This window comes from Enoplosus armatus, chromosome 5 (assembly GCF_043641665.1).
Source record: "Enoplosus armatus isolate fEnoArm2 chromosome 5, fEnoArm2.hap1, whole genome shotgun sequence".
Taxonomy (NCBI): domain Eukaryota; kingdom Metazoa; phylum Chordata; class Actinopteri; order Centrarchiformes; family Enoplosidae; genus Enoplosus; species Enoplosus armatus.
The window spans coordinates 16,344,276-16,367,475 of NC_092184.1; the positions used below are offsets into that span (position 1 = coordinate 16,344,276).

Sequence of the window (23,200 nt, forward strand, 5' to 3'; positions counted from 1 at the left end):
TTATGACATATAGGAATGTGAAAAGTGCATGCGTCAACCGCGTCATTACAATGTTGACTTTCTTGTTGTGATTTAAGTCTTAAGATCTCTAGAACAAATACAAGGACCATTGTTTGTGTGTTTGTGTGTCTGTGTGTCGGTCTCCCCTCTGCCGGCTGCCGCAGACATGCTTCTGTTTTTGTGCTGAGGATGAGAAGTGGGTCACATGCTTGAATTATCCATTTGCAGGGTTGCATGCATCAGTGCCAAGAAATTGCATTACGTGGGAGACTTCTGCTAAGGAGACTCGGAGACATTTCTAGAGGATGGAGGTGGGAGCTGAGCAGGGACGCGCACAGGGGAACGGACGCAGTGACGCCACGGCCAGAGAACCACGTTCATCGCCCTGCACCAGCCTGAAGGTACACAAACTAAACTAATATGTCTAGGATGAAGGAGCTCCAGCTGACACCTATTTCTCTTGTAGATGCTGCGTGTGTGTTGGGGAGGGGGTCACATGCTCTCTTAGTAAGTTTGCTTGCGTGTGTGTGTGTAGAGACCAGTACTAAATAACCAAATTACAGCAACAGTCCAACAAGTCACTTCCACAAGGATAATGTGTGTGTCCATGAGAGGTATACTTTAACCTTTGACCTTTCTGTCTTAATAAACAGGCATTAGTAGAATGCCAGAGGAAATGAATCATGCTTTTCCTCATTCCCATTAGTTCACAGTGCCATAGTGCCCCTCCCTTAAGGTAAAACTGTTTGATGAGTGTTGTTATTCACATGAAAGTAAGAGTAGCCAGTCAACAAACACTGATCACTGATCATCTTATAGATGGGTTTCTTAGCGACGTCATCGGTGAGATGCACGCACAGGGGGTAGAAAACAAACCAGAATGATGGTTATGAGGAGATCAACATGTGAAGTTGTTCTTCTGCCTCAAACTGCATGAATCGCAAAAGCGAACGGTGGAAAATGTTCAATATAACCGCCTTGTTGGCTCAGAGTGTAGAATTAGCTAATAGTATCTAGCAATCTAGTCTGAGCTCTGGATTTTAGGTGGAGGATGGTTTTACACAGTAACTGCAGGAATGCCCTTATTAAGGTAAGACGGCTCACACTGCTTCATGTTTATGGCTGGTTATTTAACATTGCTAACATTTGTCAGGCTCTGTGATCAATGATTTGGCAGCCAGTTTGTTTGACATGCATTTAGACTTTCAGTATGTAAAGGTGCACACTGATGGCTTTGGATGGAAAATGCACCACGTATCATTTTTCAGAGAAAAAACAAACAAACCAACAGGTACGCAAAGTCCCTTTTTATGATGCTGCGGGCCCCGTATACACTGCAGTCATCTTATATGAGGTTTTGCATTAATGTAACACATCTGGCATATATGCATCTGGCAAAATATACCAGACACTGTTATATTTTGATGGTCCAACAGGGTTTTCATACGTGTTGACGTTAATTTAATATACAGAATGAGGGGGCTTCTGTGCTCTTAACTTACGTGCTGATGTTTTTACTGGTTTCCCGCAAGTTGCTTTATTTCTGTCCCACTTATCCCAGAATTAATTTGCGACAATACAAGGCTGTACAGTGATGATTCTTCCTTCCTTTTGCTCACACAACAAAACTCAACCGATCCTCTTTCCTTTATTATTCGTATGTCTTACATCACAGGCATAACAAAGTCTGAGTCTTAAAGTTCACTTTTGACCTTGGAAAAGCAGTTGACAAAACAATCTCACTTCAAGCTGCAGAGCAGTTGCTGCTCTGGATCTTTTAATCATATCACATGATCTCAAACAGCAGATGAAGTTTGCTCAGTAGTCATGTTCTCAGCACTTCAAGGACTTCTCATCCATGACGAACCAAGGTCCAGTTAATAAACTTTAATAAAGTTTAATACATTTTGTCCTTGCAAAGTTTCAAATAATTTTCCTGACAAAGACTTCTGAAAGACCTTTCAATCTATGTTTAGATCAACTTAAGATGTTTTTTTTATTTAGTTTTTAATGACACAATATTACTCTTTCAAATGAAAATTTTTATTTCCAAGCATAAAATGCACCATTGCTCAATTCAATAATTTAAACTGCTACAGCCTGCTACTTGGTCTGGCATGACCTGTAGCGTAGGATGGCTAATGTTAGCAAACCTGAGTCGATTTACTGACTTTATGGCTCATTATATTATTGGGGGTATTTTCCAATGTTTTCCAAATGAAATGGCTCCTTACAATTAACTCAATTATGTATAATTGTGAAAACATTTTTCAATATAAAAAAGTTTTAGATTTCCTCCTTGTATAGAAAAAACTTCACCTGTCATCCCAATTTGAACCTTCCAGAAGGCAACGCCTCACATGAACTTCCTCTGAACATCTCAACAAGCTAGAGTAAGAGAGTGGAATAGAGAAACAAGGCTGATTTCTTTGAGGTCTTGAAGAGTAAAAGTCGTTTATAGACCCTCGAATGGAGCACACTTAGGCTAATGACTCTACTTTAGAAACCACATGCTTTTTTTTAATAATGTTACTCTTGTGTCCTCTTGTTGCCATAGTGAAAATTATATAATGGTTATCAACGTTTCTTTCTGAGGAAAGTTCGAAAAATAAGGCAGAACATGATGTGAATCTCACATGGTTATAAATAGACCACCTCAGGTTTTCCTTTCTTCTCTTTTCTTTCTCCCACCTCAAACACTCAAAGTCCAATTGGCTGAAAGCATGTCTTCTGCCAACAACATGAAAGTTAGTAAAGCCCTAAATGAGATCAGACACTCTTGTTGCTTTTTCCCCACATGAAAGTGATGCGAGACAATGGTGTTCAAGCAGCTTATCATAATACAGACTGCAGTGGCAGGACAGACTTTTATTTCTTCTCAGAATTGTTTGGTTCCTTGACCGGCTGGGTGGGACATGGCACAGCCCGTTTCCACTCTAATCCTGTGCTCAATGTTATTTTCTGCTTTTTGTTAATTCCACCAAAGTAAGTGAATAAGACTAGAACTTTGGTGCTACAAATGTCCCAGTGTTTTTTAACTTCTTATTCATTTCTTGCTTCAAAGACCATCTCAGAACTCGTATGTATCGTATGATAAACTATAATAACATTTAGACATCACCCTCACAAATAATAGAAAACTGTGTGTGTGTGTGTGTGGCAGACTCTTGTCTTAGTCTAAGCGTATTAGGTGGGTGACATCAATGAGCTAAGGACAAAAGCGGGTCGCAGGTCAGGAGGTGGCTTTGTTTAAATTTTCAAACAGTCTTAATGTGACTCACTTTTTAGTGATCTTTAATCACAATGAGGCCACTGCTTATTTGGCACTCACTTTCTAAAAACCAATTAAAAGCACAGAATGAAATTGTCACAATGCATGCCATTGTTGCAAATTCCAAAATGAGCACAACGTTATTCACATGTAAGTAATCCATTACTAATTCATTAATTCCTTTACTCATGATTTACTCAGTAAGGAAAGTAATGACTTCACCCTCCTTCTGAGAGTCAGGTGAGAAGATGGGTAGCCCCCTCATATCTGTCCATTAAATGTAAGGCTACAACCAGCAGCCGGTTAGCTTCGCTTAGCACAAAGACTGGAAATGAGGGGAAACAACTTGCCTGCCAGCATCTTTAAAGCTCAAGTCAAATCATTATATCGCATTTGTTTAAATGGAAGTGTAAAAATGACAGGTTGCTGTTTCCGCCGAATGCCTGGAAACCTCACGGTGATGACAAGACAAAGTCACTGCTTATGTTCAAGAAATAGTTTGAGGTTTAGAGGTGCTGGTTGGCGGATGTTGTTACCTTTGGACAGAGCTAGAGCTAGTGCTAGGCTAGTTGTTTCCAGTCTTTATGCTAAGCTAAGCTAAATAGCTGCAAGCTGTAGCTTGACATTTAACGGTCAGATATGAAAATGTATTGAACTTCTCATCTAACTCGGCAAGAAAGGGAAATTTCCCAAAAAGTTGAACTATTAAGTTCTCTTCACCCACACACGTGTGCATTCTGACAGCAAAAGGAGCTGAGGCAAAATAACTTTCCTTGATAGATATATTGACAATAAGTTGTAATTCTAGATGTTGGAGCATAGTAAAACACTTTCCAGCAGGCCAGTACATGTATTTTAATGACAGAAATTTAATAATAATGCATTAAGCTGTTACATAAATGGTCTTCCACTAAGCCTAAGACAATTTGCAAAAGACAGATTTTTAGATAATTGAGAATGGCCGTTCAATGTTTATAGTTTTTTGGAGCAAATTAACAACTGGATATGCCTTGAATCTTTTTGTTTTTGTTGTATATGTAGAATGGTTGGGATTTTACAGTGAACACGTTGAGGGCTATTTTTTTGTGAAACAAGACGTGCAGATAGTGCAACTCTAACATACTTAAATAGGAGGAAGAAATTGTGCATTTGATTTCAGCCAGTAACCTTTACTTCACATGTTATTTCCATCCCATGTTTTTCTTTGCATTGTCTACAGGACACTGTTGAATAAGAGCAAAATGCCACCACAAATGATTTACCTTTTCTGGAAATAGTAAATAAGTAAAGGGTTTTTCTTCTTGCTGTGGCTGGAAATGTAGTTGAATGCATGCTTGCTTGTAATTTAATCCCCCCCCCCCGGAAAAGCACATGTGATGAGCTACTTTCGTTAATGCCCCACAGCCAGCATTGATAGTTAGCATGATCTCAACAGAGGTCTGTTTGCATTGGTGGGCCTTCATCGATCATATCATGCAAATGGACACTCTGTACGAGGTGACGTGCAGGGATAAGACAAGTTGTTACGCTTACAGTAAAACTCCTGATTTTCTAATTGTTGGTGTATACGCTGAATAGACTCAGAGCTACTCTTTCCCTCTTAAACTGTGTTCATGTGGTTTTACCAGCACTGGTGGTATAGTCAGCTGCTTCCAATTCAACTACCACTAAATGGTCAAAAGGCCAAATTGTATCCTCAATGCTGATTATTTCCACTTTATGAGCAATTGTATTGGGATATAGTGCAGGTTTATGCTATAGGTAAATAATACTTCCAGCCATTGTTCTGTCTGTGACCATGGTATGTCTTTGCCTGATCGTTTGTGTTATGTGACTCTCATGTGCACTGCTTTTCTCACGTCAGTACTGGATACCCAGTAAGGGGACAGGACTGCAGTAAAAGAACCATGACCATGTTGTGGTGGCTCCTGTGTGTCTCTGTGTGTGTGTGTGTGTGTGTGTGTGAGTTGTTGGAGAACCTTGTTGCACACAGTAAACAAGCATGTTAATAAATGTTTTCTTTAGACTGGAATACCTTTATGCTTGACAGACAGGTTATATGGCTTTGTCTTTTTCTGACATATTTTGAAAATAAATACCTAAATAATAATGAAAAAAGAAACTTGGCGTGAAATGAGTAGAGTGGACAGCACACTGTTTCATTGGACAGGTGGAAAGGTCACAGGAGACAAAGAATAAAAAGTTTCGGGGGGATTTGCTCCTATAGGCAAGCAGGAGAAAGCATGTGACTCTAGATTAGATTAAACGAGTCAACCATTCCTGGGCCTCGTTCTTCATACATGGATAACCAATTATCCAGATCAAGTTGACAATTTGACATGAGTCTCTATTTTTTAGATCTTTGAAGCTGCTTTAAAATTAATCTGGAACTGCTGTCCGATGTCAAGTCCTTAAACCCAAACCTGCAAAGGTGCAGGTTTATTGACAGCTGGATTGTGACCAAGAAGTTGATCTGGTGGCACACACACAATTTAATTTTCATAATGAAGAGTCAGCTATACTTATACATGATAAAATATACAACAAAATAAGTAATACAGTTTGTACAAAAAGAACAAAGCCAAATATAGTCTGAGACACTGTGAGTAAAAAGACATAAACTCAACTAAAAGATTCTGACTGTTAGAAGCCCAATGGAGCCAGAACGTATGGCATCTAATGACATTAAAATTTGTCATTTGAAAACTAAAAGTTGACTAAGTAATGATTAACTGCAGAACTCTCTTTGCAGAAAAGTGTTAACGTAATTAAAGCTGCTTTTTAAAAGATTTTAGTAAGGTTGCATTTTCATAGCAGGTATGTGATCATCACTTAAAAGTCCATTACGGAGAACCCCATCAATTGTGCATCAACATCACTCGTAGTCTAACCACATTCACTTGTGATATCTATCTCTGCTTAACAGAGAAGAAAGTGTGCAAACAGTGGAAACATTGTGGAGCACAATGTGGAACAAGATGACACCCGTAGCAAAACAGAAACACATAAAATGAGACTCATGAATGAATCTATTGTCCCAGTGCATGCTAGGAGGCTTCCCAACACACCTACTGCATGTAACTGCAATCACATGGTCACGTGGTCAGCACTCATAGCACTCTTATGAATGCTGATCATGGTTTCTCCACTCATTTTACCTTTATTCAAAATAAGAGCGCACTGTTAGCACACCCAAGATAACTTCATCCACAACAAATCAATCCTCAAACTGCTTTCAAAGAACCAAATTAGCTGGATGAGAATAAACAGGTTGATTTTAGCCTGAATTAGTTAAGCCTCATTTGAAGAACAGGGCCCAGCAGAACACAAATTTGTTTTCATTTCTGACATAATTTCACAGGAAACTGGGTTTAACATGCACACAGAGACTAGTTTATTTTGTGTCTTTAAGAACACTTTATTTCATGATAGACTGAGGATTCATTATCTAATTACTCAGTGCGTACCGACATGTAAACATCCCAAAGCATACAAATGAAACATATAGTGATAAGCAGATATAGAAGAAGAAGTGGTGAAAAGAAATTTCAATTCCTCATTTAATCCTGAGGGTTCCTCAGTATTTTATTCTAGACTCCAAAATGCTTCATATCTTTACAAGATCACCACCTCAAGGCAAGATCATAACTTTCTCAATTCCACAAAATCTGAAGGAAGAAGGGAGACTGTGGTTGGCCTTGGCATGGTGCCCAGTGATCATACAGTTCATATTATTGTGTCTTGTCAGTACTTTATTTGACTTTTTTCTAAGATTTAGATGATTGCTATCTTCTAAGAGTAGTTGGTTTGTGCAGACTTTTATGGTCCCAGGTTGGGAAGAACTGATCTATGCCAAAGAATGAGCAGATCACTTTTACTTTCAAAAGTACAAATTAAAAATGACTGGCTGACAATGATTGCATTAAGTTTGTAATTTGTTGTTATGTCACAACAGCCAAATTTGGATCATAAAAAGCTAATAACCTTTAAAAGATTGATTAAGTTTAAGTTTGAAAGAATCTGAAGAAGTTGTGGGAGGAAAAAGTAAAATACTGTCACTGAGAATATGTCTCAAGATGTTGATTATTTATAGTCTCTTATTATAGTTATTGAGGCGGTTGTATCCATCTTATAATGTAAGAAGTCAACCCATTCGCGTTTTTGTCTCATTTCATTTTGTATGAGGAACTGACATTTCCTGACTACTTTGATGTTAATAAGATTTGTCTGGCATTTTGGACATCTGCCATCAATGAATCTGTTCATTAGATTGCCTTAAGTTATGAGAGAATTGTTGATCTGGGCCCTGCCACTGTTAAAGGTGGCTCATCACTCTTCAGTCTCATTAAAGTGCCAATTAAAACCTTTGAGATGAAAAGATGATAGGTGGGGATTCCTTCTCTGTCTAAGCTACGTTTAAATTGCCTTTTGACTGGTTTTGACTTATTTTATTATGAAGAACTTCATCTTGACCTATGCTAGTCCATCCTACATGGATTGCTTTCTCTCTTTTCAATCAATAAATTCACCCATTTGTCTGGAAGTCTTCACTCCAGTGTAAGCCAGTTATTCTCTCATTGTGTTCATTTCCAACCCGCTCCTCCCACTCTACACCTCTTCACTCATCTGAACCCCATTATTCCTGTGATGCTGGCACTTGCTAATTAGTGAACATTGGACCAGTGGAAGTAGGTTAATGAGGGGAGTTCATGCATCGCAGCATAGTGATATCACACAAGTGCTTCTTTTCTTGTCCGTTCTCGGTGGACGAAAAACAAGCGTAAACATCACACGATCAAGTAGACTGCTGTTAGTGATAATTAGGTTAAAGCACTTTAGTTGCTTGTATGCATTCATGTTCCTGTGCATATTCATGTAAAATCCCTTTCTTTGTTTCTTTCTCTCTCCTTTTCTTATCTCACTTTCTTCTCCCAGATGTTTCTGGTGGCTTTATCCTTTGCCTATTTTGCAAAGGCTTTGTCGGGGAGCTACATGAAGAGCACAATAACTCAGATGGAGAGGCGCTTTGACATCCCCAGTTACCTAATAGGTGTCATTGACGGGAGCTTCGAGATAGGTGAGTAGACCTGCCAGTCACTGCTGTTATTTTGTTGTTCTGTTAGCAGCCTCTTTGTCATTGGCTCCCCTCCCTGCTCTCTTTCTGTCTTTGGGAAATATGAATGGGTCACAGAGGTATTCAAGCTGTGGATAAAGGATTCATCAGGCTTCCAAGAAGAGGACAGAGGGGTGTGTGTGTGTGTGTGTGTGTGTGTGCGTATGTGTGTGCGTGGTGAGTCATAGTGTCAGGGACTTAACACGCTCCGAGCTTTCTTTTTGCTGTGGACAGTCGTAATAAATACTATTGTTTAATCTCAGAACAGAACAGATGTATGAAGCAACTGCTTTTAAAGGGAACTCCGACAATTTTACACACCAAAGTCTGTTTACAGGTCTTGGGGAGTGCTACTACATATGTGAAAAAGTTGTATAAAGCCTTTTGTGGCTCCAGAGGGAGCTGTCTGATAAATGTCCTCAAGTGATGTCACTTGAGTCGGTGTCGGATGGGTCTGAAGACTACAAGTTTAAGAGTGAAAAAATAAGACGTGAGCTCACCAGACCTCTGTAGCCCGCTCCTCATCTCAGCTTGAGGCCAGCAGCCTGAGGCTACATTAGCCACTACTAACATAACACACCCAAATCGCCGACCTGAACTGTTTGCCGTCTAGCTGCTTTGTGGGTAATGTAGGTGACAGGTATTGACAAGGCAGAAGAATGCGTGGAATAAAAAAGACGACATCTCTGGTTCTACTGCATCAATTTTTATGATTTTTTAAAACTGTCCATTGTGAGTCTGACGTTGTTAAAGGTGTGCAATGGTAAATCTATGGCGTACTCTAAGTATATATGTTCAATGCAACAGGGAACACAAACATGGAAGTATACATAAACTTACATGATTGTTGTGTTTCAAGCTCATTTCATGTCTTCAGGTAGGTTGTACTGTTAACTATAGAAATGATTGAAATACCCGATTCCCAGCACTGGTAGTCTGATATCACATAAAGTAAAAGTTATATTTAAATGATTTGAGCAAAACCACAGATTTCATTTGTGAAAATATACAGCTAGTCAGTAGATCTGGCTTGTAGTACTACTGTATACATGCCTGTGGTTCCTCTTAACACTGAAGAATTTTTGATGACATTCAGCAAAGTGTGTTCCCAGATTGTCGTTTGACCAGTTTCTAGGCCAGTTATGTAAGGCTAGTCCATTCAATAGAAATGTCTCTTGGAGGTTATAAATCATACATAGCTTGCAGAGCAGGATAAAACCCTAAGAGACATGATTCATACAAGATAAAAGTCATCATCCACGATCAGCCATTCTACTTTTGTTCTTTTGCTGTCTGGAAGGCAGTTTGAGCCAATGGTGACACATCAGTAGTGAAGAATAATTAACATTTTAACCTTTTTGTTTGATAATATTACGATGGAGGGTGCAACCTGCCTATACTCCGATGGAGGTGGGGTGTAGCTGCTGGAGGAAAAGGTGAGGATGTAACCTCCAGCACAGTCAGAGCTGAATACCCCGGATCTCTCTCCTTCCATCTCTCCGTCTCCTGTGAAAGCTGCTTCTCTCGTGTGGCCTAGGCAACAAGCTTTTTCTATAGGACCGTTGCCAGGGTAACATAGAGGCAGAGCAGGGCAGCGTGAAGAGGAAAGAAAAAGGGAAGGGAAAGTACAAGAAACAAGAGGGGAGAGCAGAGCAGAGGGAAGACAAAGGGAGAGAAGGGGGAGAGGAGAGAAATAAAGAATAATAAGGAAGAGAGAGGAGAGGAGAGAGTGTTACTTGTGGATGTTGATCTTCACAGTGATCACGTCCGCCAGATGAGCTCAGCCGATTGTCCCCATCTGATGTATATTTGCATGTCCTTGTACATATGTTGCATTTAATTCCACACATCTCAGCATGTACTCAGCACACACTCTATATCAACATCCAAAAAAGTTCAAACAAGTAACGAAACATACAAAATTATCATAAAGAGAACGCAATGAAATATGGAAACAAAAATCTCCTGTTTCATTCTTGGAAAATATACACAGCTACTGTGATTACTTGTCGAATACTATGTAAGGTACAAGCACTTCTAAGAATTTCTCACAACCAAATAGGTTTGATAGAAATAGAAATAGAAATTCTTAGAAGTGCATAAGCACATTAACTGACTAATAATTACTTGGCATTTCTCAATGCTGGGCTCTCTCTCGCTCTCTCTCTCTGTCTCACACACACACACACATACACACACACACACACACACACACACACACACACACACACACACACACACACACACACACACACACACACACACACACTGTTGAAGGATTGTTAGAGGGTTTGATATCCCGTCTTTACAATTGAAAAAGGTCAGGCAGCATGGATTAAGCTTATCTTTCTAGGCCTAGTTTTCCTCCTCGTTAACACTTTCCACAGATCATATACAAAATACATTAAAAGGTGACAATAATTATGCCATCTAACATGCCATCTTGCTGCTACATCATATACATAATAAAAAGCTCTTGGAGCGTGAAGATAATGCATCACGTGTGAGAACACTCATCTGCCTTTCAAACTACACATGAACACGACTACATTTCAGTTTTCATCACTTCCTTTTCGCATGAATTGAATGCAGATGTCATCCTATATGGGCAAATGAAAATGTTTGGGTATACTATAATAATGCTATCTATCTGTATTATATAATGGATATTATATACTGGCTAAGGCAAACAGGGAAGATTGGAATGATTGTTTTCCAGATGTTTTTTTTTTTTGTATCTTGTTCCATTGCATTTTTGTCTCCTATTTTGCAACAGAAAGCAAGTAACAGTCATTACACTTAATAATGAAATCCAATCCTAATCTAATCACATAAATGTGTAAAGCAATTAGTGACAAGTAGGTGGCCCGCATACGGAGCCGCAGCTGAATTACCCACAGTGTCTCAAGCTGTATAAATCAAATATAGCGCGGCAACCAACTCCTGCCCTTTCTCCATCCTGTGGGGACTGTAGTACAGTAGCATTCTAAAGCCCTCATATTTCTGGCTGCCTCCATCCTCCCAGGTAACCTGTTGGTGATAGCTTTCGTCAGCTACTTTGGGGCCAAGCTCCATCGGCCAAAGATCATTGCAGTGGGTTGTGTACTGATGTCCATTGGCACCTTCATCATCGCTCTGCCTCACTTCATCATCGGACGGTGAGTAAAAAGAGCCCGGGCCTGGTTGTTGTTTGACTTCATCTACAGACTGAGATACTCATTTATTTTCAAATGCATATTAAAAACTTTGATTCAATACAAGTAATGCTTCAGTTTCCAACACCTCGATAACAGCTGCACAAGACCTATATTTGTTCATTTGTGGCAATTTGTTGCGGATTTTTGCATGTCCATGGATTGAACCAAAGATGGAACAGCCATGTAAAAGTTACCATTGTTTCCATGTGCATCTCATTCCTTTACAAGTGTCAAATATTAGACTCATCATATACTGTGTAACTGACCAATTAGATTAAGTCTCATGGACACAACATGGACATCTAATACATGTGATGCACAACAATGAATGTTCCAGGAGATTTGTACCAGTACAACAGGAAAACTCGTGCTATTTTCCAGGTGCCATTATTTTTTCATAACATAATATTGTACCTAGTACAGCACTGACAAACATATTGCGTGCAAGAGCCATATTAAGAATTGATAAGATGTATTTATTGAGTTGATAGCAAAAATGTTGACATGCTCCTTTAGTTATGCTACTTATTACATCACAGCAAATAGCTTTGGGTTAGAGTTAATCAGTCTGCGGAGCAAGTTTAGCACAGAGTGAACCTTGTCACTTTATTTGTTCTGAGTAAACGTTTTAAATGGAGTCACCGCCTCTGAGATATGTTTCGGCTCAAGCTCATTGCCAAGTTGTAACAGTTGTGGTAGTTCCAGTAAAATTCACAGATTATATCCAATAACCAAGTAAAATGATTATGTATTCTCTGTCCCGTTTTTTTAAATGTTTTGAGTACAGCTATGAATTTGAAACATCAGTGCGGTGGGTAGCAAACTCAACACTTAACCCCTCTCCTTGTCCGGTGGGCTCACATGCAGACCTGACCAAAGATGGTAAACTACCTGAAGTACCAGCCACAGGTGAACATTACACGCACACACACACACACACACACACACACACACACACACACACACACACACACACACACACACACACACTTATCTAGACAAATAAAGATGTCTGACCATACTCATCTTTTCCTCCAGGTTGTGAAGGCGAGTCCAACCTGTCGATGTGGATCTATGTACTCCTGGGAAATGTCTTGCGAGGGATCGGAGAGACGCCTGTTCAGCCGCTTGGTATCTCTTATATAGATGATTTTGCTACTGAGGAGAACGCTGCGCTATATGTTGGTAAGAAAAACAACACCCAGTGGTAGAGATGCACTTAAAAAGTAAAAACACACTTTATTGTCGATGATAGATGCACATCATCCGCAAAATGTAATTTCTTAAATATACAACTACAGTATGTTGTATTTTTGTACAATTTATATTTCTTTATCTATAAGATGTTATTGCTCCCTATATGGAAGTTTGATTCACACCAGTTTCAGATGTACAAGCACAGTGATCAAACCATGACACTGTACGTTGCCATCTAAGTAGGTGTGGTCTGGTTTGGTAGAAGGTGCCCCCGCCATCATAAACTTTTTTATTAGTCTGATAACATAACTACAAAAGTCTTCAAATTCCATTTATCATTTAATTCCACATACTTAGGTTAAAAACATGTATGTGATGTAAACCAATATGTATGTAGAAATTGTGGTAAGATTTTGTGTCTGTTAATATAGATACAGTCCTAACCAGTTTTTGTGTTGTGTGTCTCTTTGGGTGTGTTTATCATATCCCAGGCTGTGTGCAGACCATTTCGGTGGTTGGTCCTGTGTTTGGATACCTACTGGGCTCCCTTTGTGCCAAAATCTATGTGGACATTGGATTTGTAAAAATGGGTGAGTGTAAACACAAGTACATTTCTAAGTATTTTAAGGCCAGACATTATGTAAATTTGCAGACTGTCTAGACACATTTGATGTCATTAACCCCTCATCCTAGACTCACAAAAAGCTCTTGTGAATGGGTTTGGAAACACTTGTTTGTTCTTACAACATCATACATCATATGAAACCCTAGAAATAGTTTGGTTTGCTCTATCAGTCTGTATCTCATTTACACTGTAATATGAGTGACCAGAATAAGTTGGGAAACCTTTTGTATATTCAGGGTTTCCCACACTTACTCCGGTCAGATTCAATCTTCAATTTTGGAGCACGTTCATAATGTCATAATGAATTATTAGGCTACGCTATTCTCTTGTAGCAGCAACCAATGCCATGACAGCTGACAATAGGTGGTTAATAGTAAGTGATGACCCCTTGCAAACTCTCTAATGACTCTATAAGTGGGTCATGACTCAGACATTGAAATAAAAAAATTGAGATTAAAGTAAACATTCTCTCAAGTCCAACAATGTAAATGTAAATTGTCACAGGAGGAAAAGCACAGGTGTAAATAATAAAATGAATGATGTCTGAATATGGTTTCAGGGTTTTTGTATTGTGCATGTTGGCTCACTGTCACACTGTCATGACTTACAGGGACACTTGAATAGAACAGAGCCATCAGTAATGTAATCAGTGAAACATGTGCTTTTCCTACCATTACAGATAAAAATGTCTGCTTTTCATTCATAAAACTGAGGCACGATACTATCAGATATAGCCGTGTGTGAGTCACGTACATCTTGCAGAACTCAGAACAGGTGTGCAGGATTAGCATCAGTTAGCTAATGAACAATGCATGGGGAGGGAGAGGAAGGACAAAGCCCTGTGAGAGGCTACAATCAAATAGAGTGCAGCAGAGGGAGAAGGAGAACCAAGACAAAAACAATAGAAAAGCAGCAGAAGACAGAAAAAAGAGAGAGAGAAACAGTGGGAAAGGGGATGACAAGGCAGGTCACCAGCAACAAAAAAAAGAAGTAGGAGATCGGAAAGAAACCCAAAAGAGGACAAACAACCGACCTATAAAAAACAGAAGGGTGTGCTTCTCCTGCACTGAATTTCAGTTGGGTGCTCTGCTTCAAAAAAAAAGAACTTGAATGTGTTTGTTTTCCTCAGAGTATATATTATATTTGCAAAGATGTGAGATGAAGGTGGCACTTCACCTCACATCTTTTTGCCTTGTATTGATCATTTCATTCAAAACTAGGGGACTGACAAATCTATATGTAAAAAGAGCATCAGAGGAAATGATGACAAATAAGAAAACAAGTCATGTCAGAAGACCAGTTGATAAACCAATGAAAAAACATTCCCTGAATGATAAAAAATAGCTATCCCAAGCCATAAAGTCTGACATAAAGGATGATGTCACATTCTGACCACTCCAACAAACAGATGAGTACTCAAACCTCCATGACATGTCAGGCTTTTCATTTCAGAAATTGAAGCGAGGCTGCAGTTGTTCTGATGACCTCTGTTGTGCCATAATGGAAAATCTGCCCTCAGTGCTCCACCTTTGCATCCTTTTATTTGGTTATACAGTCAAGTAGAGATAGTTCAGTAGGCTTTAAAAAACGTGTTGAACTAAGTATAAAACTATATATCACATTTCACATTTAAAATTATCACACTAAACCAGTTATACTTGTGTACTTATGAGTTATTGGGCTCAGGTGCCTGGTGGCCCGCCGACCATTTTCTCATTCACAATGATTCTAAATCGATTCACACTGGGAATGTTTTTTGGTTTGTTTATACCAATTAGTAAATGTTCAGTAATGTCTCTTGGCTGTTACTTGGGAAGTTGCATATTAGCCTATCAGCGATCTGTGCAGTGCGCGGGGCACATGGGAGAAGTTTGCCTTCAGGGCTTTCTGCCAGAAAGCCTTTCTCACAGAAAGACAGGACACCCAGGAGACCGCTGTCCTGTGTCCTGCGTGAAACCAAAAATCAATGTTGACTTATTATTCTATAACTAAAATGTGCACCCTATTTTAATCAACCTGAACATTACATGAGCATTGATTACGTCTTATCATCTGTACCCCCAACACAGAAACTATCACCATCACCCCAGCAGATGCCCGCTGGGTGGGAGCCTGGTGGCTGGGCTACCTCATAGCTGGGGTCATCACCCTGCTCTCTGCCATCCCATTCTGGTTTCTGCCCCGCTCCCTGCCCATATCCAGGCCACAGGGCCCAGAGAAGTGCACACCAGAGCAGACAAGTTTCATAAAAGACTCTCCTCTTCTGAAGCACAAGTATCCTGCAGACGACAACACTAGTTTCATAGAGATGGCCAAAGGTATGGATGGAGTCATTTCAAGTAAAATAATGTGAAATGTTCATACTTGTCAGAGCTGGAAAACTGTGTATCTGGCTCAGATTCCATGAATGGTCCCTGTAGTTATTGGTGTTCATTAATATTGATGGATTGAACATTTTATAAGAAAAATAATTAAATGTATGCCATCACAATAATTCATAATAATTACTATAATCACATACAAATTCTACACATAGGGGCTTTAAAATTGAGATACATCTGACAGGTCAGACTGTGGGAACTGCATGTTCTGACATTGGACACATTTACCAACTTAAAGGTACTTGTGGAGTTTCCAAGTGAGCAAACAAAAGTTATGTTTTGCAGCTAGTGTTTCTCACTAAAACACACTGAGTGCATTTCCTTCCAATTTCTTTTAAATATTGGAAATAATGCACACAGAAGTCTTCTTCACTGCCTGTGTGGGGGGGGTCTACCCATAGTGGCTTTCATTTTGGCTGCTGTCACAAGACAATACCCCTTCACTTTCTACTTCATGTACCCAGAAAGGCAAAGTTCATTTCATCGCAGTAGTTAGAGTAGTTACAGCCAGTATTCACTGTTGCATATATAGAGATATTGCATATTTATCGTTTTGCGTTTCATCTCCGATTATTATCCCTCTACAGACTTTATTCCAACCCTGCGAACTCTGCTGGGACATCCCGTGTATTTAATCTACCTGTGTGTGACAATCATCCAGCTGAACTCTCTCATTGGCATGGTCACCTACAAGCCCAAGTACATCGAGCAGCACTTCAGGCAGTCTGCCTCAAAGGCCAACTTTCTGATGGGTATGGTACATGTGCCATGAATATTGCTCAGTGTCACATAAAATATTTGTGTATTACATATATTATTAATAGATTATTCTATATTATATTTGATTATGTATATATATTGATATATTATTGGAAAATCAGTACATAACAGACCCAGGGAAGGCTTTTCTGCTTGGTTTACATTGTATGGGAGAAAAAAGCTCCATAGTTTGCTCAAATTAATTCAAGTATGTACACAACATACACTGTAAAGATCACACATCGAACATGTTTATAATTCATAGGGTTTCTTTCTATAAACCATCTCGCAGAAAAAGACCTTTAGAGAGGGGATATTGTTAAAGAAAGGAGAACTGGGTTGGTTATGTTCCAATGCAGCCAACTAACCTCCACAGCTGCGGAGACGGGAGCTTTGTGAATAAGAAAAGTGCTTTTGCATATGAAATGGAATATCTAATGAAGTTGATAACAGAAGATGAAAGTATCTACGTACATGTGGTCTCATCAAGGGAGATGCTTGCACTGACCAGACGGGCTGTATATGAAAGAGAATGCATTATTAGTGACCAGAGCTAAAGACATGGGTGTAGATAAAATGTCATGTCTTCCCATTGATGTTAAATGAAGGTATAAGAGACATAAAAAATAAAAAGCAGGGCTCTTTTTTGATTAAGGCAAGTCTTGTATTTCCTTGTGTGTCTCTGTAGTTTACTTGCATGCGTTATTAGCAAGTCTCACAGAGATGATAGCCAAGCTTTGATATAATATTAAATCATATTGTCTGTCTTTGTTCAAATCCAGATTTAGCCTTTAAAGCAACATCTAATTTCAGTTAACACTGATCCTGTGTTTTGCCGTTTCTGTTATCTTATTTCAGGTGTGATCAATATCCCAGCTGTAGCACTGGGGATGTTTTCTGGAGGTCTACTGATGAAGAGGCTGAAGCTGAACATCATGGCAGCGGCCAGGTTTGCCTTTGGCACGTCTCTGATCGGTTATGTCCTGTCACTGTTCTTCTTCGCAATGAGCTGCGAGAACGCCAAGGTGGCCGGGGTGACGCTGTCATACAACAGGTGAGTCATAGGTGCTCACGCTATTATTCCAAATTCAGCACAACACAGTGCAATTATTGATCTAACAGACAGGTCATTACTTCTGGGAGCGTGTGACAAAAGTAAAGAGTGAGAATGTGGACTAGTATCTAGGGAGTATTGGCACCAGTTGGGCATAGGTTTCCATGGGGGTCCACACATGAAAGAACTGCTAACAGAACAAGCAGGGACATGCAGACTGCACTGAGGCAACCAGCTTAAACCCAGCGAGGAATAAAATTACAAACCAACAAAGAAAAGCATCCCCTGCGTGTGCCCAGTGCACCACTGAGTCTTATACTCAGGATCAACCGCAGACACAACTGAAGTGACACTGCTGACAAAGCAGATTAAAAGCAGCCAGATGGGTGCAATGTGCTAATGAACCTACAGTGAATGTGCTAAAGCTGGCACACACAATTAAAACCCAGCAAGCAGCATTAACATGAAAAGAACACACCAAGTTACATCTCTTTTTTTCCAGCAAATGCATTCAAATGTGTAATTCTACTCTACTACTAAATAATTGCCTCTCGTCCGTGCTTTCTCATCCTTCCAGCATGGATACGATATCTTACGATAAACACTCAGTGTTCACAGCCTGCAACTCAGACTGTTTTTGTTCGGCGAGTGACTGGGACCCAGTCTGTGGAGAGAACGGCATCACATATGTTTCTCCCTGTCTTGCTGGCTGCACCAGCTCCTCTGGCTCAGGAAAAAACACAGTAAGTTGACAAGGTGCCCAAAGTATAAAGAATATCACACAAGGAAAATTGATTTATGGTATTACACCATAGTAGTATGCAGGAACCATCTCCATTAGCCTGCAATGCACATATTCCTCTATTGTTTAGGCTTGTGCATTTCTTTATTCTCCACTGAATGGAGTTCACAGTTGTCGTGATGTTTGCAGTCAAAATAAACAATCTGTCTCAATTGGAACTCATGAAAAGGAACAATAACTGCTTTAACAGAGGAAAGTATTGACATACCTTTCTGAGTTATTTAACATTCGAATCAATTAGATCTGATAATCTATTAGTAGTTTATGTGAGTGTTGTCAAAGGTTGGCTTTTATTTTTTAATTGATTATTAGCGATAGCAGTGATTTCGGTGATCTACAGCCACATTTTTCTTCAAACTGAACTGATAAAAATGGTGACAACCCTGATGTCGTGGTAGCAGCTCCAACCACAGACTGCATCGGGCGGTGCTTTCACATAAAGCTTCGTATAAATTGTGAATGGTGGAAATCCTTAGTCTCATTTCACTTCTGACAGGAGGAGAATAAAGACGCCCTGGCAGCCCTGGCAGCCCACGCCCATTTCCACTTGTATATGAGCGTTATATGTGTATAAACAGTACACTGTGTCTATTGCTGTGTTTCTATGTATCCATGTCCTGCTGTCCATGGTCATGTGTGTGCGACTTTGCATGTCTCTCCAGGTCTTCTCTAACTGTAGCTGTGTCGGTGTTGCTGGTAACTTTACGGCCAGTACAGGTCAGTGCCCTCACACGGACGACTGTGACAGGATGTTCCCGTACTTCCTGGCTCTCTCTGTCATCACTTCCTTTATCATCTCCCTTGGGGGGACACCAGGCTACATGCTTCTCATCAGGTCAGATTTAAATGAAAAAAAATATATAATGAAAAAAAACTTTTAAGTGACTAAATTTTGCATATGTTGTTATGATTTTTCTCAGATTCTTTGACATACTGATGCAACTTTAATTTGGGCATAGATGGTTTGGACCCTTTAGGGCTGTATGCTTTGTGCTGATTTCAGAGGCTTATAGCCAGCAAATGTTGCTAACTGGCATTTAACTTAATATGACCCTTATTTGCAGCAGTGTTTGCAGTGATTTCGTCAGTGATGTTCAGATTCAGTGACAGTTTTCATACAATTTGTTACTTTGAAAGGAAAAAGGCTTACATTTACTTACTTCATCAATTTTTGCCACTTTCGTTGGCCCAATCTGCTTATTTCTAGGAATCATGGGAAGTAAATATTTTTATTTGACTTCCTTAGGGATCAAGGCATGAGACAAAGATTTGAGCCATTCATAGCCGTGGCTCTGCCAAACTGGGGGTTTAAAAATAGTCTTTTCCCAATCATATGATTTCTTGAGGTTCAGATTTCTTGACATGGTCGATTGAGAATCACTTAGATCTTTGAAGGCCAATCTCTGATTTAATGCTCACAAATGAGGTCAGGGGGACTGTGGAGTAACCAACTGCGTGGAAAAAGCTTGAGACTTGAGACTTGCTGATCTAATAGTGAGAGCATTTCCTTATAGTTATTGACAACTACAATTTGCTCCTGGCGCCACTGGTAATATTAGCTGCGGTAATTGGCATGAATTCCTACAAACAAAGTTGAGTTAAAGAAGAAGCTATAATTCAGTGTGGTTAGCAGCAGGTATTTTAAAAATCTCCTGTACAAAACCTGATGATTTCAAAGTATTTCAAAGTATCTTCTTCTGGAACAGGAGAAATGGGTCGTGACAATCGTCATTTTTCTCACGGCAATTGCGAGACACTGTTGTTGACTTCCTGTACTTGCATTGGTAAAGGGGTCAAGTGAAAGAAACTGCAGCATTAGCATGACGGGGATACAGCTGTTTGTGCACTGCATGTGCGATACGTTGTATGTTGGACAGATGGAGGAACATTTCAGCTAGCTGACCAGAGACTGGCTGCTCTGTGTTGTTGTGATTTTAATTCAAATATATTATTTTGTAAGTCGTCAATGATATTCATTTCGTAAAGGAATATTGTCAAACAGAGCAGTGATATTAGTAAATAAAAGTCTAATAGTCTGTAAAAAGAAGTCCACTTGATAATACAGGGGGTTTCTGTAGATGATGCCTGCCAGCTGCTGCACACCAGTGTTCGATGGGCAGGTGGACCAGGCACAACCAGTCTGACTCGCATACACACAAAGGCTTTGTTTTTAGAGTCATGTCCGATGAACTAGATATAGTTTCTTCTGCACCACAGCACCCTCTGCTGGCTGACACTCCACTTCACACTGAGACACCTTTCACTGATGAGACAATCCATAGACATGAGACAGACAGCACACCCTATTTTTTTCACCCTACTCCTTTGTTCTCTATGTATATCTCTTTCTATATCACCAGGGTGTATTAAAAATATAAAGGTTTTATTGAGGGAATGTGGAAGAAATTACACATACATATGATACATGCACACACAAACACATACAAGATATCCTAAAGCCATATCAGCTGATCCTGTTGGAATGCACTGGCCTCACTGTTTTTACATAATAATTTCTTTATTCCTCTGTTAATTTCCAGAGATGTAAGTCCTGAGATCAGACATGAGAGTGTTAACTGTTTAGGCAGAGAGTTTCCCTCCAAAAGTCTCCTGTTTACATTCGGCATGTTCCACCAAAACGTGTTGCATGTGTCCATATGTTCTAACAGACATGTTGAATGTCTTCCTACCTCCTGAAACACTCTGTGTTTACATTCTGTGTGTACATTGGTGTTGGGAATCTGTTTTGTGCTATAGACATGGCTGACATTTTCCAACCAGTTTCTGATAATATTTCCTGAAAAATGTCTGCAATTGTTCTTCATGCAGGTGCATCAAACCACAGCTGAAATCTTTGGCCTTGGGTTTCCATGCCCTGGCAACACGTACCCTTGGTAAGTCTCCATCGAAATATGTCCTCCATTGAGCATGTTCGAGGGGCTGAGATGCAAACTTTCCTGTCACTTGAACAACCAGATACACTCCAAAATGCTTGTGTTTGCCAACATGTCAGCCTTATTTACATGTTCATCCTGACTGCTGCTGGACAGCGTTTGCAGAATGCAGGGGGACGTGTTTGTGAAAATATGTTTATGTTGTTTCCTACAGCAGGGATCCCGGCACCCATCTACTTTGGTGCAATCATTGACACCACATGTCTAAAATGGGGTCAGAAGAGGTGTGGAGGCATAGGAGCCTGTAGAATCTACAACACCACTGCATACAGGTAGTGCTCACATGCAGACACATCACATTCAGAGATCGGTGGAGCTTTCATTGTCTGTATTTTATAGGTTTCTGTGAATATCACAGGCTCAGAGCGGTCTACTTCAGGCTCAGACCTTTTTTATATTTTATGTGGCAATGACTTACAAGAGTTTTGTACAATGTGAAATTTAAGACAGATTTGAACAAAAACAACCACTGAGCGCCTTGAGGTTGCTACATGTTTAGCAATACAAAGGATAAATAAAAAATCTGTCTTGCAGTTGCTGCTGCAAAGCTGCCTCATATTAGGTTACATCTGTCTTTGGTTACAGTAGCTTTAACTTGTGATGACTGTCTCTATTTGTTGATGCAGTTTGCGTGTGTTTGGCAGATGCTGTCATGATTACTGACTGCAGTTTCCTTTGACACATTAAATAAATTTGATGTTTTTTTTTTTGCTATTGTGCTTTTGGCTTGACCTTCCATATGTCTGTACGTCCCATTTTTCGCCTTGAGGGCATTTCTTCAAATTTGCCACAAACAAGGACTCAAGGATGACCTGAGTAGAATTTGGTGGTCAAAGGTCAAAGGTCAAGATCACTGTAACCTCACAACACACGTTTGTGGCCATAACTCAAGAATTGATGACCATATTTCACCATTGGTCGGACAATGAATTGGTGACTTTTTGACTCAAAGGTCACTGTGACCTCAAAATGACCATGACAAACACATTTTTGGCCATAAATCAATCAGGACAACTTCACTGTCCTGGAAAAACACTTTTTCCGGCCATTATTCAACACTATCACTCAGGACCAGAACTGCCCAGATGTCTTTTCTCTATTCTTTTGTTTTCTAGCAACTAATACATATATAAATAAAGAAATAATTGAACAACCCAGTCATCTTTACCAAGTCAATTATATTTCTTTTACATCTTAATTTCTCAGGATAGCATACCTGGGTCTGACTCTGAGCCTGCGGACTATCTCGTTCATTATCTGCATCCCGGGCTTCATTCTGCTCAGCCGACAGCTGAAGGAGGAGGAAAGAAATGCCATCCACGGAGCTCTGGCCAACGGCGGAACAGAGCTGGAGGCTCTCAGAAAGGAGGAATTTGTGATTTCTAATTCCAACCAGTCACAACAAACGTCAGACAACAGCACAGACAGGGAGACACGGCTGTGACAGATCCAGCAGAACTGCAGCCGCCCCCGTCTCCTTCACACACAACACAGATGAACAAATACAACCACACACATACATATACACCCACAGTATGTACAGAGTGACACTGTACACATGCACTCACAAACACAAATGAGATTTGCAGGGAATCACATGTTGTATCCGATCATCTCAAAGGAGAAATTCTATATTTGTACTACTGGACCTGTGAAGGCTTTGTGAATTTGACAGAAATTTGATATAACTGAAATATGTCTTGAATGTACACGCTGTTATTTTATTTTTTTCCTTTTTATAAAGAAAAGTATAACAATATTTTTCTGTTTTAATGGTGGCACAAGAGATTAGATGGGAAATGTGACTTGTACAGACTACTGCAAAAACAGTATCATTCTGTAAACCA

The 23,200-nt window shown here is 39.8% G+C and overlaps 1 protein-coding gene across 1 annotated transcript; it reads left to right on the forward strand.

Moving 5' to 3' along the window:
- Positions 1–305: 305 nt before the first annotated feature.
- LOC139285705 (solute carrier organic anion transporter family member 1C1-like) lies at positions 306–22,797 on the forward strand. The gene is made up of 14 exons (XM_070906330.1): positions 306–401; positions 8,207–8,348; positions 11,410–11,542; positions 12,369–12,490; positions 12,620–12,766; positions 13,270–13,368; positions 15,473–15,721; positions 16,372–16,536; positions 17,402–17,597; positions 18,175–18,340; positions 19,062–19,234; positions 21,229–21,293; positions 21,508–21,625; positions 22,560–22,797. Exons 1-14 carry the CDS (start codon positions 306–308, stop codon positions 22,795–22,797), a joined length of 2,109 nt encoding a protein of 702 aa, XP_070762431.1.
- Positions 22,798–23,200: the final 403 nt, after the last annotated feature.